Genomic DNA, 17,504 nt, shown 5'->3' on the forward strand with positions numbered 1-17,504 from the left:
AGTAAATACAAGCCACATCAGCCAAGGTACAGGTGCTGCTTCACACTCCTGGTTAAGCAGAAGTACCAAGTGATGGTGCAGCGTTTAGCATCACGGTCTCCCTTCCCTCCTGTGCAATTTATTAAACTCTTTATCTGCTTGCTCCTTTGGGGAGAGTGCTACCTGACAGCTATGCATGCAGCCTGGAAATCCTCATTTGACAGCACAAACTTATTAAACAGTTGCCACAGCCTGGATTTATTAAAGCATGGGTTTATGAAGCAGTTGTCATGCTACAGAGCCAACTGGGCAACTGCTGCAACAGCCTCCTTGCTTTTCCCCAAGGCTCTGTGTGTGGTCCTACATTGAATGAGGCAGGAGAGATGACAACAGTGCTGCTTCCCCCCTACACCTGGCAATTTTCTCTGCTTTCTCTCTGTCGTAATGTAACGTCCCTCTACCCTGCCCCATTCTAGAAGGGGGGGGGGGACATTATCATGGTATTAGCTTGTGCAAATATTGCATTGTAGGGAATGTGCAGCTGTGAGTGCATATTCCTTGATGATCCGTTTAAGCCCTGCAGTAGACGTAAAGCCAAATGATTGTTTTTAACTGGTTTAAATGTTAATGTGCTTTATATACCGTATTTTTTGCCCTATAGGATGCACCGGCCCATAGGACGCACCTAGATTTTTTTTGGGGGGGGGAATAAAGGGGAAAAATTATTTCCCCCCCCAGCGCGGGGCTGGGGGAAGCCCAAGCTTCCCCCTCCCCCAGCCCCCAGAATGGGACCCAGAGCCATGCCGAAGCTGCGTGCAGCTTTGGCATCGCTCTGGGAGCTTGAGGGGCTGGGGGAGGGGGGAGCCCGAGCTTCCAGCCCCCAGAACGCGGGGCTGGCGGTGGGGCTCTCCTGAAGCCTGCATTCGCCCCATAGGACGCACACACATTTCCCCTTCATTTTTGGAGGGGGAAAAGTGCGTCCTATAGGGCAAAAAATACGGTATATACTGTATGTGTGCAAAGGAAAACTTGGGTCTGAAGCATCCGAATGCCATCTTCTTGTGAAAGTAAAAATGAATAAACCATCTTTGTTTTTGTTCTTCCAAAACAGAGGTGATGAAAGCTTCTCAACAAGCCATCGAGCGGGGTGTGAAAGACTGTTTATTCATAGATTATAAACGTAGGAGTGGACATTTCGATGTGACAACTGTTGCCTCAATAAAGGAGATAACAGAGAAGGTGCTTCTCTCTTTCTCTTTCTCTTTTTATGGTAACTTTACCATCGGTTATATTTTTTCCTCTTAAAAAAGGCACCCACCCACGGTTCTGCTGTAGCTAAACTAGTTTGGGCCTGCCAGCTTCTCGAGTGGGAGACAGTCTGGAACCACACAAAAACTTATCTGAACTCCTTTGCACAAGGAGATAGAAATATGACCCTTTCTCAATTACGTTTACATTCTTATATTTAAAAACTGGATTGATGTGCTGTTTTGATTCTGTAATCCCTAGATGAAAGTGACTAAGTAGGTGAGCCAGCAAGTCTTGTGTTTGAGTCTAACCTTGGGTGTTGTTGACTTCCAGAGCATATGTCAGTAACTTTCCATGGCACACTGGACAAAATGAAGAACTTCCTATCCCTGTTCTTCAGCTTACACTTCATGGGCCAAATTTGATGCAACATGGCAGTCAATATTATCATTATTTAACAACACTTACATAGTGTGGGATTGTAATAAACCTCAAAGCCATTTGTTGTTCGCATGCAATTTACATGCTGCCCTTCATCGTAAGATCTCAGTGTGGTTCACAGAATAAAATACAGGATAAAAACAAGTAAATAAGTAAATCAGAACAGTAAAACAATACCCCCCTTCCCACAGATACAATTAAAAGGCAGTAGAATATTAATCTCAGGTGAGGAGTGGGAGGTTTCTGCTTCTTCTATCAGGAAGAGCACCCATTCGAGCTTCCCACCTCCTCTCTCCATGTCCCATTGCTACAGGAACTTTTATCTCAGGCCAGCTCTGCTACTGGAAGTAAACCAAGCTGATGAGAAAAGTGCTTTTAGGCCATTTGGAAGTTTCAGGTCTCCTCACCTGAGCACAATTTCCATGGTAAAAAAGCATGCCCTGCCCACCCCACTAATGGAGACGTATGTTTAAATAAGAGCATGCCGCTTGCCGCCATCACAACTAGCTTGGGCCTAAGTAAATTTGCTATGGTGTTCAGGTTCTGCATTTGGACATCCCAAAGGCATCTGGCTGGTCACTGTGAGACGCTGGGCCTTTGGTCCAGCAGGCTCCCCTTCCATTGTTAACCTAGCAGATAGGAAAGACGGCTTGGGGAGAGGCAGGTTTGAGAATATTAGGCTGGTGATGAGTTTTAAGTCAGGTGTTTGCACTTCCTGGCTCCTTCTGTTGGAGAGAGTGAAGTAGCGAGAGAGTGAAGTAGCATGGGTCAAGCAAAAAGTACAGAAATACAGAGAGAGAATAGGAATGCAACCAGAATGGTGTCTCAGAGCAGTGCTAGAAAGAGAGATATGAAAGCTAGAAGCTAAATGGCACCTTAAACCCAGGTTATGGGCGCAACAACGGAATGTCTAGGTGCACTTTTTTAATAACAAGAATACAAAGCTGAAAATGAACGAACTGCAGCTAAGATATTCTGTTCATTTTTGACATGGTCTAGTCCTTTCCCTGCCCACCCCTAATATTCTTAAGAGGGTCTCTTCTCCAGGCTTTAGACAGTAGCTGGAAGTGGAAAGAGTGAAAAAGGGTCCCCCTTTCCTTCCACTGCAGTTTTAATCTGAAATCTCAAGTGCAGTACTGTGCCCATAGCTCAGAAACTGCTCACGATAATGAAATTACATGTCACAAAATGCGCCTGGAACAATGGGTGTTTAGAGCACTGTCTCAGAGAGAGCAGGCAAGCTGCAGGGACACTTGTGAATTTCCTTGATAGTAAAGTGAGCTGCTATTGTCCAGCCCCCTCCTCTGCAAAAGGAGGCTAATGATACTGAGCTGCCTTGCATAGCTGTTTGTAAGGGTTGCTGAGTGAATGCACATGAAATGCTTTGAACATATCATTAATCGATTATTCTTTTATCAGGACTGTCACTGCCTCTTGGACATTGCTCCTCATGCCATCGAGCGGCTCCACAGCATTCACATCTACCCCATCGTCATTTTTGTCCGTTACAAAAATGCCAAGCAGATCAAGTAAGTGTGAGATGTGGGCCGGGTGGTGGCTGTAGGGATTCGGGTAGTGCTTGGAGGATGGCGTGCTTCCGGTGCTTTCTTGTGTGCAACAGGAAATCTGCTTTCACTTAGATATGCCATTTAGGCTGCAGTCTTATATCTGCTTACCTCGGAGTAAGCCCCATTCAGGGGTAACTTCCGAGTAGATGTGTGTACGTTGCACTTCAAAATTCTATGAATTTTGAGTATGGGGCTGCACTGCATTATCAAAGGCTTGGTTTTATTTAATCAGATCATATAATGTTGTCGTGCTTTTAGTTATGCATACGTTGGAAGAAATCTGCCTTCTCTGCACAACTGATTTTTGTACATTGGTTATGCTATACATAGGTACCTCGGTTTATGAACTTCATCCATTCTGGAAGTTCGTTCTTAAACCGAATCCGCTCTTAAACCAAGGCACGCTTTCCCGCCGGCGGTGCCTTTCCACCGTTCGGCCTCTATTCGTAAACCGAGGTAAAGTTCGCAAACCGGAACACTACTTCTGGTTTTACGGAGTTTGTAAACCGAATAGTTCGTAAACAGGAATGTTTGTAAACCGAGGTACCACTGTATAAATAATATATGTTTGGTAAAGGATGATTTTTTCCCATATGCGGTCTACAGATTTGCATTGGATTATATTTATATATAGTCCGTTGTGGCTACTATTTTTAATGCTTTTTAAAAGCCTCGAGGCCAAGGTGTACTGTACAATAATTGCATTAAGAACAGGCCCCCGGGATTTGCAAAGAAAAGTAAGGCAGTTAGGAAGGGAACAGGGAGAAGCCGGGTCAGCGGCATAGAAGCTGTTTAAACCAGGGGTAGCCAACAAGGTGCCCATCAGATGTTCCCTGCCAGCATGATATTTAAACCCTTGCAAAGAGGGAGAGGTGCAAAAGTCAGGAGGCATTGGAGAGAGAATGAAGATGTGAAAATTGGACAAGTACCCCAAGGTTTTAGCAAGATGAAACTGCCAGTGGAGGAGAGGGAGAAGAGAGGGAAGAGATCTCCGTACAGAAGAAGTAACTTTGAAAAATGGATCTGATAAGAAAACAGGAATCCAGACCCAGGTGGAGTGACAGAGGCAAGCCAGCTTTGGGAGCCAAGTGGCAACCACTGGGCTTTGTGGGGCAGCTGCACTCACACTCCATATATCCACCTTGCCCAACAATTTTCAATGCTTGCTTCCTTACAATTACGCTTCATAAAAGATAACTGAAATCTAGGATTTTAAGCAACATTTATAAACGGTGTTTCCTATATATAAAGGTTTTGGACAGCCATCCAGTGCCCTAAGGGTGCTTTCCGGTCACGGTTGACAGCACTGTCTCTGTGTAGGTGGCTGTTGATCATAGCACATTGCCTTGCCAGTTGCAGCAGATCAAAGGTTAGCTCATGGGAAGGCAAACCAAGGCCTGGGCGCCGGATCCGGCCCAATCGCCTTCTAAATCCAGCCCACAGACGGTCCGGGAATCAGCGTATTTTTACATGAGTAGAATGCGTGCTTTTATTTAAAATGCATCTCTGGGTTATTTATGGAGCATAGGAATTCATTCATTCCCCCCCAAAAAATATATATATAGTCCGGCCCCCCACAATGTATGAGGGACAGTGGACTAGCCCCCTGCTGAAAAAGCTTGCTGGCCCCTGGTAGCTGCTCCTGCAAGCGGCCTTCCTATACTGGACACCAGGTGGCGGTCTCTATACACCATCTATGCCGTTTAAAATGGGCTGCAAATCTGTTTAGCTCCCTAATGGTTTGCCTTGTGTCCCCTGAAAAATTAAGTGTTTAACGAGCTTTTTCTACATTTCTGTGTTAGAGAGCAAAAAGACCCCGTCTTCCTGAGGGACAAAGTTACGCAGAAACATTCCAAAGAACAGTTTGAGACTGCTCAGAAGATAGAACAGGAATATAACAAGTACTTCACAGGTTTGTATGCCAAAGGAAACAATAGCAAAGTGGAAGGCTAGCTTCTGATTCCTCTAGCTGGTTGTGTTTATGTGTGTTTGTGTAATTTTTTGCAACAGCATTCTCCCCCCCCCTTTAGCGGTCACATGTGTGTAGGTCAAAGTATAGCACCTGGTTCCCCATAACCAGAAGAATTATAAATCATCCCTTTTAGCACTAAACATGTTCTACTTCGAAGAAAGGGAACAATCAATAAGTCTGTATTATGTGCTAGGATTTCCCAAATGGTCAGCTCAAGGGATAGGAAACCCAGCAATGTCGGGCACGAAAAGCTGGCAGAAGCATCTGAGAGGAGTGGGGGGCAGAGCTTGCAGCTGCCCAGTCCGATCCAGGTAAGCGGCAGTGATGCTACAGTTAGGAGAATGGTGCATAGCTATTTCCAGCTACATAGGTTGCTGCTGCCAACTGGTCCTGCCAGCCCCTGCTCAGTCACTTAGGCACTTGACTATGTCCAAGATACTGCCTGTGCAACATTTTAATGCAAGGCCCTTTTCCAATACCTTTGTTTTCAAGCAGCTTAGTTCCTGAACATTTTGGCTCCCAAACGCTGCACACCCGGAAGTGACTGTTCCGGTTTGCGAACTATTTTTGGAAGCCGAATGTCTGATGGGGCTTCTGATTGGCTGCAGGAGTTTCCTGCAGCCAATCAGCAACTATGACTGGCTTTGATCATAAAACTGCATTTAGTGCTAAGTGTTTAACTCTGAATCCCCCAGAGTGGGGTGGTAGGAAATTCCTGGCAATTTGCCCTTGTGCTTTGGCTCCTTTGTCTTGCAAATCCAACTTGGATGTCCCTAAAAGCATTTAATGGGCTCTAAGTGAGTTCCAGTGTGTTGTATTTTCTGTTAACTTGATCCCCATAAATGGCCATCTTCTTATATTTGGAAACAGTGGCTTGTTGCTACAGCCATCATCTCTTCGTATATTTCTGCCTTGCTACCAAACTTAGCCTTCTGTTCAGCCATGGAGGTTTATTATGCTATAACAGGGGTCCCTCTAACCATATTTAGATTTAATATGTAAACTTTGTCACCTGATGCCACTGAAAATAGCTTTCAGAGGGCTCAGTAACAAAACAGTTGTCTTAGAGGATCATACTCGTGGGGCCTGGCTGCTTTCTCCTCTTGCCATGTCCTTGTTAGCTGTACAGTGGTGCCCCGCAAGACGAACGCCTCGCAAGTCGAAAAACCCGCTAGACGAAAGGGTTTTCCGTTTTGGAGGCGCTTCACAAAACGAATTTCCCTATGGGCTTGCTTCGCAAGAAGCCCATAGGGAAATCTCCGGGGACCTCTTTTAAATGCTAGCGGTGGGGAGCAAAGCCTTCCCCCCCCCCCGGCCTTCAGAATAGGTCCAGGAAGGCCGGTGGGGGCCGAAAAGCTTTGCTCCCCACCGCCAGCATTTTAAAAGCAGTCCGGGATAGCAGGGAAGCGCTTCCCGCTATCCCGGATGGCTTTTGAAGGCAGGCGGGGGGGGGAGCAAAGACTTTTGCCCCCCGCCCGCCTTCGGAAGAGGTCCTGGACCTCTTCTGAAGGCCGGCGGGGGGCAAAAGTCTTTGCCCCCCCGCCTGCCTTCAAAAGCCATCCAGGACAGTCCCGGGGCGATTTAAAAGCCCCCGGGAAGGCAGGCAGGGGGACAAAGACTTTCGCCCCCCGCTGGCCTTCAGAAGAAGTCCTGGACCTCTTCTGAAGGCTGGCGGGGGGCAAAAGTCTTTCCTCCCCCCCCGCCTGCCTTCAAAAGCCGTCCGGAGGCTTTTAAATCGTTGAGCACACCTGAATGCCATTAAAGATGTCAAGAGTTATTATTATTTATTTATTTATTGAATTTATATACTGCCCTATATCCGGGTCCTACAAGTTCCACCATCAACACCCAAAGTCCATACAGTTAGAACGCATCGAGAGGCACACTCTGTATATGCACCTCCTTTTATTATCCTGATTCCTGGGCCACATCGAGGTCTAGTTCATATACCTGGTGGTGGAGATGCTTATAAGGAAACAGGCAGGGTTGTTGTTCCTGCTGCCCAAAGAAGCAGGCCACTTTTTTGAACTGATAAATGACAACAGGTGGGAAACCAAACAAAGCCCAACTGACATGCCTGGTTCTCTGCAGGTTGTTGTGAGGATAAAGGTGTCCTACATATGACCACCTTGAGCTCTTAGGAGAAAGGGTGGAACATCATCCCCACCAATAAGAGGGGTATTAATCCCCCTTCCTTTTTGTTGCTTCAGTGTGTTTAGATTTCTTGGCGCTAGTGCAAATTCAGCTCTCCCCGCCCCCCCCCCCCCCCGGTAAACAATCATGCTGATTGATTGGTGTATGTGATCCTTCTTTTCACAGGGATTGTCCAGGGAGGCCCTCTTTCGATCATTTGCACTCAGATCATGACAACAGTTGATCAAGAACAAAACAAGGTCCTGTGGATTCCAGCCGGCCCTCTATAGACACATGCAGTGAAGTGACTGAAACTCTGCCATAGATTTGTTGTTTGGTCCACCCTTAGCTGCCTGTATGGTTGGTACAATTTGGAGTCGTCGCGGACAACATCTGTGAGGCACCCGTGGAAGGCGGTAGGCCTTTCGCTGGCAGAATTCTTCTACATTTGTTCCTATACAAATGAATGAATGCAGAATTTCTTTTTCATAAGACTCTGATGCTGCAAAGAGAGAGAAACCCTTTAGGATACGTTTACAAAAACCTCTCCCCTCCCCCCATTCCCAAGTATTTGGTGGTTCATGTTTACTTGAATATTTTTAAAACAAGCAACCTGTTCAGCTTCCCCTTCCCCAGTAACCCCCTGCTTATTTCTCCTCTGCTTCTGATACGAAGAAAACCAAACGAAACAGTGTCGAGTTCCTACTCAGCTGAGTGAGCATGACTTTTTCATGAAGTGTGGTTCTGTCCTTCCATAAGAGCTGTTCTGCCTTCAAGAACAATCAGTTGCGTGGATTGTGAATGGGTTTTCTTCTAGGTACCCATTTGGGGAGTGAATCCAGGGGGGAGAAGCACTCTTCCGATATATGGGTGAGGCCACTGTTTGTATCTCATAAACTCCTTTGTCTGTTCAAAAAAGTTATTGGCTTCTTTTATGCATGGGTTAATATTTAAATGTCATGGTGTATCTGATCAAACTGTGCTCATTGTGTATTCAGAATAATAATTTTGGGTTCTGGGCCTACATTAAGCAGTAAATCATAAGGGTTAATAGCTGTGCCTAGAGACCGCTTTATTTTATCACATTTAGGTAGTCTATGTAATTGGAAGCTTACATTGCTCAAGCTTTGTTCTTTTGGTGTGTAATAGCCATAGGGATTTTTATTTAATTAGAATTGCAGTCTCTGTTGTAGGGATCTGACAACCTCTAGTGTGGTCCTGTAACTTGTTAGTTTTCCCACTGTCGATAAATGTAGTGTGTGTCTGTTTTGTTTATTTGTTTTTTGTTACAATATGTATCTTCTCACTGTACCAAATTCCATTCTATGTTTCTTTTTGCACTTCTGACTTCATTTCCCAACCGTGTGTTTATCTTTTTTTCCCCTTCGTAAAGAATTGCATGTCATGTTTTGTAGGTAATGTAACTTTATTGTTCAAGTATCATTTAAGTAGGACTATATTTGTGATGACTGCTCCTAACATTTCATTATGTACATAGGTTTTCTTTCTTCTGATTTTTCCCCCGTTTTTTTTTAGTTTTTGCTTTCTTTTTGCATTAATTAAAAAAAAAGGGATTCTTCTTGCACAGTTGTTCAAAGACAAAATTTGGTTGGAAATTTAAACCTCTGTTTTGCAGATACTATTTTATAATTCAAAATACAGGAGAGAGAGAGAGAGAGGGAAAAATGTAGAAAGGCTATTGATAAATTCTTAGTTAAAATACTGTTAATAAGTTGAGGGACAACATATATTTTTTTTAAAGAGGGAGGCCAGAGTTGGACTTCAACGGTACGATTGAAACAGACCGGTACTGTTGCAACATGGATTTTCTGAACTAAAAAAAAAGTCACTTTGTATGAAAACAAAAAAGTTGTGTTAAATAAAGGTCAATTTCTATAACTTGACTTGTATGGGAGTGCTGCATAATTCCCTGTCTGACTCTGTTCAATTTACTACTATCAACCATATTATGAACACCAAGCAAAAGGTTACAGAATTAAAAAAATTCACAGACATTTGTAATGGTTATTTTACAGTGAGATCCAAAATTGCATTTTGTTGATATAGTTGCAATTACCGGTGAAGCATAATGACTCCAAAAGAAAATTCAGAGCAAAGCTTGCTTCAGTTTTGATACCATTGGATTAAAAAGATGCTAGCTTGGCATAGTACTTTTTGTGCCCTTCCCATTTAACAAAATAATACATTTTGAGTATCAGTGGTAAACATCTGCCTGACGGAAATTGGGCTTAGTAGATGGCCCTTTTTCTTTCCAGTGTAAGAGGCATTAGGCAAAAGGTAAAAATTCTACTACCTCACCCCTGCAGATTTGGAGTCCTAACCATTGACCTTCCAACGCCCAGTTTGGAAATGGGAGTACTTTATAAGCTTTTCTCAAGCTAATGTGTGTAAGGCTGAAAAATAAATCAATTTCCCCAAGTTAAGAGAAGTCTTAAAATGGCAAATCCATGGGGTGGGGTATACAAATTTTGGACCACGCAAAGGCTTCAGATTTCAGATGTCTTGGGAGAGAAAGAATGTCTTATGAATGTACGTCTTATGAAGTAAGCTATGAAGTAATCTTCAGCTACTGATATATCTGAATAGCTGTCTCCATCCTCTCCCTCATTAATAATCTGCATGATTTTGGTTTGGTGAGCTCACTGAAGAATGGCCATAAACTCTACATAACGGCTAAGTGAAATATTTTCTGCTATCATATGAGGCATGTGGTTATCTCAAGGAATGAGGTGGTTTTTGTAATTCTACATTTTGACATGACAAAATGACAGAACCATGGTGGACACTGGAGCGAGTTGCATAATTGTTTAGCTAAAACTGATGTAGCTGGAGGCTGTCTGATACATTAGATGGATTAATTCATTTCTCCACAGTTTGGGGCACATAAACATGAAAATGGATGATTATCTGTAAATTTTGCTATTCAGGTGGGTGATTTATGCCAGGGGTAGGCAACCTAAGGCCCCTGGGCCAGATGCGGCCCAGTCGTCTTCTCAGTCCGGCCCACGGACTGGTGTGTTTTTACATGAGTAGAATGTGTCCTTTTATTTAAAATGCATCTCTGGGTTATTTTTGGGGCCTGTCTGGCATTTTTACATGAGTAGAATGTATGCTTTTATTTAAAATGCATCTCTGGGTTATTTGTGGGGCATAGGAATTCATTCATTTCCCCCCCCCCCCACAATATAGTCTGTCCCACTACATGGTCTGAAGGACGCTGGAGCGGCCCACGGCTGGAAAAGGTTGCTGAAGGGCGCCCCAAGTTCTGCTCGTGCATGATGGAAGCGGGAGGGAAAGGGGTTAGCTCCAGCCCTCCATTCAATGCAAGAACGGCTATTGCACATCTACAAGACCAAAGGAATTGGCACTGCTAGTCTTCATCGCTTCCTAGAAGGCGCTGCCTGCGAAGGTACAAAGAGTCCTGCCTTACACTGTGAGCCTTCCATTCTTACTTCTTGGCCAGGACCACCAAAACCCACTTGCGGGGACATCCCCACTTTCAGCCACCGGGAGGCAGGCTTCGCAAAATCCTGGGCAAGCGTCAATTCCTATCCTTGTTACTGCAATGCTTTCGCTCATTTCCCCAGACGCCACGGCCTCCTTCCCTGCCCGCAGCCAAAGATTGCTTTCAGATCTGAGCCGTGATAAAAAAAACAACAACGCCAACCATTCCAGCCAAAGCTGGGTTTCAAGAGCAGCCTTGAATCGGCGGGGATCGTGTCCCTCTCGGGGGTGCTCTCTATGTCTCCTTACTCCTCCGATGGAGCACGAAGGAAAACAGAGAGAGAGAGAGGGAGAATGGCATGCAAAAGAGGCGAGCCGGGCGGGGGTGAAGGGAGGCCAATCTCTGCTCTGCCGCCTTTCCTTCTTGCCATTTGGGGTCCTTCCTCCCAGGCCCGACCTTTAGGCGTGCAAGTCACTGAGATGCGCTGAGAAAAAGAGAGCGGCTGGGAAAACATCGTTGGATTGGGACTCCAACCGTATAAGCGAGCGGGAGAAGAGAGGGACAGCCAGCGCGTCACGCCATTCAACAAGTGCCAGGCTCGCGCCGCCGCCTCCGCCTGCCCGCCCTTCGGCTCCTCCCACCGCCCCCTGTCAAGCGCGTGGCTTTCTCGCTCTCTCTCTCTCGCTCGCCTCCATCTGCTCGAGGCAGCCTCGGAGAAGCGCGCAGGGCCGCTTGGGAGGAGGCGAGGGGGAGCCAGCCGGGAGGGGAGCCGAAGCCGAGGAGAGAGGAAGGGGCTGGACTTGCCGGAGAGACTGGCGAGGGGTCGCTCTCCGCCTTGGCGCGCAAATCGTGAGGCGACCAAGGGAGGGATCCCGCCCGCCCGCCTGCCTTCTCCCCTGGGTGGCGGGCGTCGTGAGGGGGAAGGGGCAGCCTCGGACTGGAGCGGCGGCCGCCTGCCTGGACGTGCGCTGAGGCTCGGCTTGCGCGCCTCCCCGCCCAAGAGCAGCGCTATGGCTGGGCCTGGGCTTGGCCGAGAGCTCTTCGCCATGGCCAGTGGCGGAGGCGGCTCCAGGAGATACTCCTCGGACTCCTCCTCGGCCATCCTCCCCAGGACCATGGAGGTCCCCTGCGCCCGCGGGCAGCGCATGTGGCGGGCCTTCCTGGCCTCGTCCATGGTCCCCTTTTTCTTCTCCTGCTCTGGAGGACCCTCAAGTACCTGGGCACCGTCTGCTGCCACTGTGGGGGCAAGGAGAAGGTAACAGTTTCTCTTCTTGCCCGGGTTCTCCCGCTCGAGGGCCGCTTCCCACGTTGCCTAGGGCGGGTCACACTCGCGTGTCTAGCAGGTGCCTTCCTCTGGGAGCTGCGAATGGCCGAGGAGTGGGGGGAAGGCGAGGGTTGGAATGTCCCGTTCATGGTTGGCAACTCATTTCAGGGAAACTTACAAAGTGCAGCCGTGTATCTGGAGCCTTTGCGTGTTGACAGGGAAATGGGTCCCAGTGAGTTCAGAGGCTTCATTCTTGAGGGCATCTGCTTAGGAGAGCAAGTGCTTTTGAATATCACATGCAGCGCAGTCCTTGGGAACTGCAGCCTTAGTCCCAAGTAAACTGCAAGGGATAAGGAGATTCATCTTCTTTCCTTCACTTCTTTCGGTCCTTTCTAATTTACTGTTACCTTTCTCCAGGTTTTCCCCATGCCCCTTTGTTTACTATTTCTCTTCATTTCCCCCTTCCATTTTTCCTTTCTTCCTCTTCTGATACTGTTATCCACATACTGAGATTTAGCGTTAATAGAATTCAGGGTAATGTCAAATGTTTATTGCTATTTTAGCACAGATGACAGTAATTTAATCCTCCTGCCTTCTAACCATCATCAGTTCAGCAAGAGTTGTTTGTTGTGTGTTTGCTGCCCCAGGTTGCCTCCTGCTGCTTTGGTACTAGGAGAGCTGAGGGCCCTTCGTTGTTGTTTCTGTGGCATGAAAAGTTAAAGACATCCTCAAAAGGCAATAACCTCAGATTTTGAATGATGGCTTCAGCTACTCCTCCCCACCTCACACAAACAGGCTGAGTAGGAGATGCACCTTGGCAAGAATAAACTTGCTAGCCAAGTTGCTCTATTTTTGCTGCCAGGTCTCTCTTGCACTCGGATGGGTTTGCCTTTCTAACAGCAAGTACTGTTGATTTTGCTATGTCCAAATCACATTTTGTTTGGTTCAGCCGTAGGTGGTAACAAACAATGGAAAAACCAGCTAACTAAAGAAATGAGGTGGCCCTGAAAGTGCAAATGGTAACTCAAAATATGTATAATCCAATTCAAGAGTTTTATAATCCAATTCCAGAGCATTATTCAAAGACTCTTTCACCTCTTCATCCCATAACAGATGAAAGAGGTTGGTACCTGCTTTCCTGTTCCTGATTCATTCCTTTCTCCCCTTTTTTGGTATTATGTCATTTAGGAGCAGCTGGCATGGTGTGCAAATGACCTGTCACATATTAATTTAATTTATTCTGTCCTACGGACTCAAGACAACTTGCAGCAGTTCTCCCCACCCCACCCCATAAATTTGTAATAGTTCTATCCCAAACAGGCTTGTGATCTAAGGAAATTGAATGGTTGGGGAATGAAAGAGGTCAGATAAATAAAAAATCACATAAACATAAAAAACCAAAAACTGCAAAACCAATTAGTCCAGAAACAATCCAAAGGACAAGTCCTTCTTGTAGGCAACCAGCTGTTGGTGGGCTCCGTGTACCTCTGATACAGTATTAAGACCAGTGCTAATAGCTGTAGGTGCTGTTTCAGAATTAATAATACTGTGGGTTGGCAGGTTGCCTGGAGGTGACAGTTTCAAATGACTAGATCCACATTTCTCAAACTTGTGGCGCCACTGGTCCTGCGAGCTAGGGATGATGGGAGTTGTAGTCCAACAACAGTTGAAGACCCAAGTTTGAGGAAACACTGGGCTAGGTGTTAGGAGACCCAAGACTCCTGTCTGAGTAGGGCTGGGATGCCCATCGAGTAAAAGAACCGTGTCCCTTGTGAACCAGTTTTAATGGCGCTGAGTTCACATGATATGTGGATTTCAGCTAGGTCAAGGTCACTCTAGAAATAATAAATGGGTGTGTGTTGTTCAGTCACTGTATTGCAGAGAACAATCTGAATTAACTAGAGTGAGAGAATATCCCAGGTTTTTGTGTCTAGGACTGCAGTCTAAGCTTTGTTTTGTTCATTTGCTAGATTCCAGGAATGAAGGATCAGCTGTGAATGTATTCACCCATACTGGTACAGAACACAGGGTGAAGTTTTCTGCTGAAAATGGGTCTTTGTCACAGTTTGAGGCGCAGTGTCACCAAAGCTACAGCAACGTGTTCAGAGAGAGAGAAATCGGTGCATTTCTTTGATGACGAGTCACAGCAGGAACCTGATCCACGGTGTGTGCATGTTCTCCATCCACCTGCACAACCTGCAGAACAGACCTCCACTCAGTTAAGTAGAAAGGCTGGTTCAGAAACCAGACCTTCAGGTGAGCTGCCCTCCTTTTTATATTTTAAGTGCCACTTGTTTTACATGCCCATTTGTCATGCCTCTTTTTTAAAAAAACAACAACAGCTAAAACCTTTTAAAAACTGAGATTAGCTTGTTTTCATTATATTCTATAGAACAGGGGTGGGGGACTTGGATCTGCCCAACAAATTGGATCCCTCAGTCCCCAGCCTGCCATTGGCCAGCTTTGACAAGAAGGCAGGGCCACCCCCTGTCAATCACACAATGTCCTAAAGATGTCAGGCGACTGACCTCTGTCAGAGTTCAAAAGTGGGGGGGTTTCATGGGCCAGATCATGGGCAATTATAGCGACCCTCTTTGAAGGTGTGCTTCCAGCATCAATCAGGTCACTGGCAGAGAGAGCAAGAGAGAGCACCCACTTTCAAAGGAGAGGCTCTGGGAACAGCAGCTCAGCGGCGCCCTGGGCGCTCGGCAGACAGGTCTCGCTTTGCCCCCAGCCTTCCCTGCGTGAAGGTAGGATACCCCTCCCTCAGCCACCCTCCCCCGCCAGGCCCCCCTCAGCCACACACCCCAGTTCCCCTACATGAAGCTAGGATCCCCCCCGCTCAGCCACACACCTCAGTCTTCCCTGCATAAAGGGAACACACTCCAGCAAGTGAAGAGCATCCTTCTCTTCACTTTGAGTTGAAAGTGTGTGTGATTCTGAACTTTGCCCACAGGTACAAGAATGCACTCCATTCTTTCAATGGGTGCTTTCTCTAGGGTTATCAGTGGTTAATATTAGATATTTGGCATAAGTGCTTGCTTTAGAAGATTTCTCTCTGACCACAGTCCCCTTTATTTTTTCTTCTTGCCTTAACAACAGAAGTCCGCTTTCAAGAGGCCTCTGACTCCTAAGATGGGCTTAAGAGCATTGAGATATTCATCTCAGCCCTCCAAAACGGAAGCCATTTCCATCCCTCCCAAGAGAAGTGATTCTGTTAACACAAACAGAAAGTTCCACTTCGGAATCCTCCACCACGGCCTTCAATGATAAGACTTGGTAAGTGGCATTTTGGATTGGACAGTGCAGGCCATTTTTTTCCTTCTGTCGTCTGTGCAATTTAGGAAGAAAATATTCTGCTTTCTCTCCAGCTGTTGCTGCAAGCCTTTGATTCAGACTCTGTTCTCTGTCTTTGGCCACTCAGAGACAGCCTTTCAAAGGCCCAGGAATAATCCTCATTTCAACTTCCAGGAATGCTGCTGCAGTGCTGTCATGCAGATTTCTAGAATTCTCCCAAGTTCATGTACCAGCCTCCTATGAGACACAGGAGTGAATCATTGGGTTTGTGCAACTCTTGTAAGGACTGTGTTGGGCCCCATGCACTGCCCATGTTGTATTACACGCCCAGTGCACATGATTCCTTGTCTCAGTGAGTTTACATCTTTGTTTAGAACTGCCAAAGATAGAACAGAGCAATGTCTCTTAATATTGTGCTTGTGAGAGTAAATATTGTGCTTGAGGAGGAAAGCATTCAGGAGAAGGATAGCAGGGAGGGGACAATGGTGCTGCACGCTTTACCCATATACTACTTTTGGGTTTTTTAAAAAAGATGTCCTTGTGATTGATATAACTACCAGGGGATGCAGTTTGATTTTTCTCTGTAATAATAACGCGTGTTCCAGAGGACCACTATATATTGCTTACAGCAGAAATCCTGCAGATCTCTTGTGAAATTCAGGGCCTAAAGGTGTCCCCCCCCCTTTCTTATTAAGCCTGACTGTTTTTCCTTTTGTATTTTAAAGCAGGTTCTTCCATCACCATAAAATATCAAAAAGAAGGTGTAAAAATACTGTGGATGCCAAAGTACCCGAAGACTGGCTCCAATAGGGGTAATATATATATTTATATTATTTCTTTCTTGGGAATTACTGCATGAATGGAGAGTTCTGCATTCTAGGTAGTAGATTTTTGTCAATGTTTAGAACGGGGAACCCTCCCACCTTTGGTGGGACCCCAGGGTCACATTTGGAAATCGTAAGAAACTGTCATGGGCACCACAACATAGCCCTTTTGCAGAAGAACAATGCACAGTAATGGGATGAGAAAAGCCTCCTCCCCAAAGCACCAGGTAAAACACCCATGCATACCCCCTTAATAAATACAACACAGGCACAAAGAAAGGCGACCGCTAAATTAAAAACGAACCAGACCCTGATTTATTTATTTTTTAATTGAGAGGGTTAGGAAGAGGGTCTAAGGGGGGAGCGCTATTACACTCCCTCCTTTCGCAGCATCAGTTCCTGTTGCCAAAGAGGCAGGCCACTTTTTGAACTGATAAGTGACAACAGGTGAGAAACTTCAGTGTGTTTTGATTTCTTGGCGCTAGTGCAAATTCACACACCCACACACACCCCGCCCTCAGTAAACAATCATGCTGATTGATTGGTGTTGTGTGATCCTTCTTTTCACAGGGAATGTCCAGGGAGGCCCTCTTTTGATCACTTGCACTCAGATCATGACAACAGTTGATCAAGAACAAAACAAGGTCCTGTGGATTCCTTTTTCATAAGACTGTGATGCTGCAAGCAACCTATTCAGGTTCCCCCACCCCAGTCTTTATTTTGTCACATTTAGGTAGTCTATGTAATTGGAAGCTTACATTGCTCAAACTTTGTTCTTTTGGTGTATAATAGCCATAGGGATTTTTATTTATTTAGAATTGCAGTCTCTGTTATAGGGATCTGACAACCTCTAGTGTGGTCCTGTAACTTGTTAGTTTTGCCACTGTCGAAAAATGTAGTGTGTCTGTTTTGTTTTTTAATTTTTGTTACAATACGTATCTTATGCCTGTACCAAATTCCATTCTGTGTTTCTTTTTGCACTTCTGACTTCATTTCCCAACCGTGTGTTTATCTTTTTTTCCCCTTCATAAAAAATTGCATGTCATGTTTTGTAGGTACTGTAACTTTATTGTTCAAGTATCATTTAAGTAGGACTATATTTGTGATGACTGTTCCTAACATTTCATTATGTACATAGGTTTTCTTTCTTCTGTTTTTTCCCCTTCCATTTTTTTTTTTTTTTGCTTTCTATTTGCATTAATTTTAAAAAAGGGACCCTTTCGCAACCTGAAGCGAACACAACTCAGGTCTGCGCATGCGCAAGTCGCGATTCTCTGCGCATGCCATCATTTTGAGCGTCTGCGCATGCGCA

The 17,504-nt window shown here is 45.7% G+C and overlaps 2 protein-coding genes across 15 annotated transcripts in view; both read left to right on the forward strand.

Moving 5' to 3' along the window:
* The window catches only part of DLG5 (discs large MAGUK scaffold protein 5), a 139,979-nt gene that overhangs the window by 88,691 nt on the left and 33,784 nt on the right, over positions 1-17,504 (forward strand). For 12 of the 14 annotated variants that reach the window (XM_081913422.1, XM_081913421.1, XM_081913419.1 and 9 more), the window contains 4 exons: positions 1,091-1,218; positions 3,088-3,197; positions 5,039-5,148; positions 7,528-7,672. The exons of 1 other annotated variant lie outside the window; for it this stretch is intronic. In XM_081913422.1, coding sequence (XP_081769548.1) covers positions 1,091-1,218; positions 3,088-3,197; positions 5,039-5,148; positions 7,528-7,631 — 452 coding nt within the window. In that variant the 3' untranslated portion in view covers positions 7,632-7,672. Of the gene's footprint in view, positions 1-1,090; positions 1,219-3,087; positions 3,198-5,038; positions 5,149-7,527; positions 7,673-17,504 lie in introns of those variants that run through there. One more of the 14 variants, XM_081913432.1, reaches the window with a different exon arrangement.
* Positions 11,863-17,504, forward strand: part of LOC309371114 (disks large homolog 5-like) — a 31,206-nt gene continuing 25,564 nt past the window's right edge. The window contains exon 1 of the mRNA XM_081913737.1: positions 11,863-12,062. The gene's annotated coding sequence lies outside the window, so the exon portion shown is untranslated. The remainder of the gene's footprint in view (positions 12,063-17,504) is intronic.

The sequence above is a fragment of the Podarcis melisellensis genome (genome assembly GCF_964234715.1).
Source record: "Podarcis melisellensis genome assembly, chromosome: 5".
NCBI lineage: Eukaryota > Metazoa > Chordata > Lepidosauria > Squamata > Lacertidae > Podarcis > Podarcis melisellensis.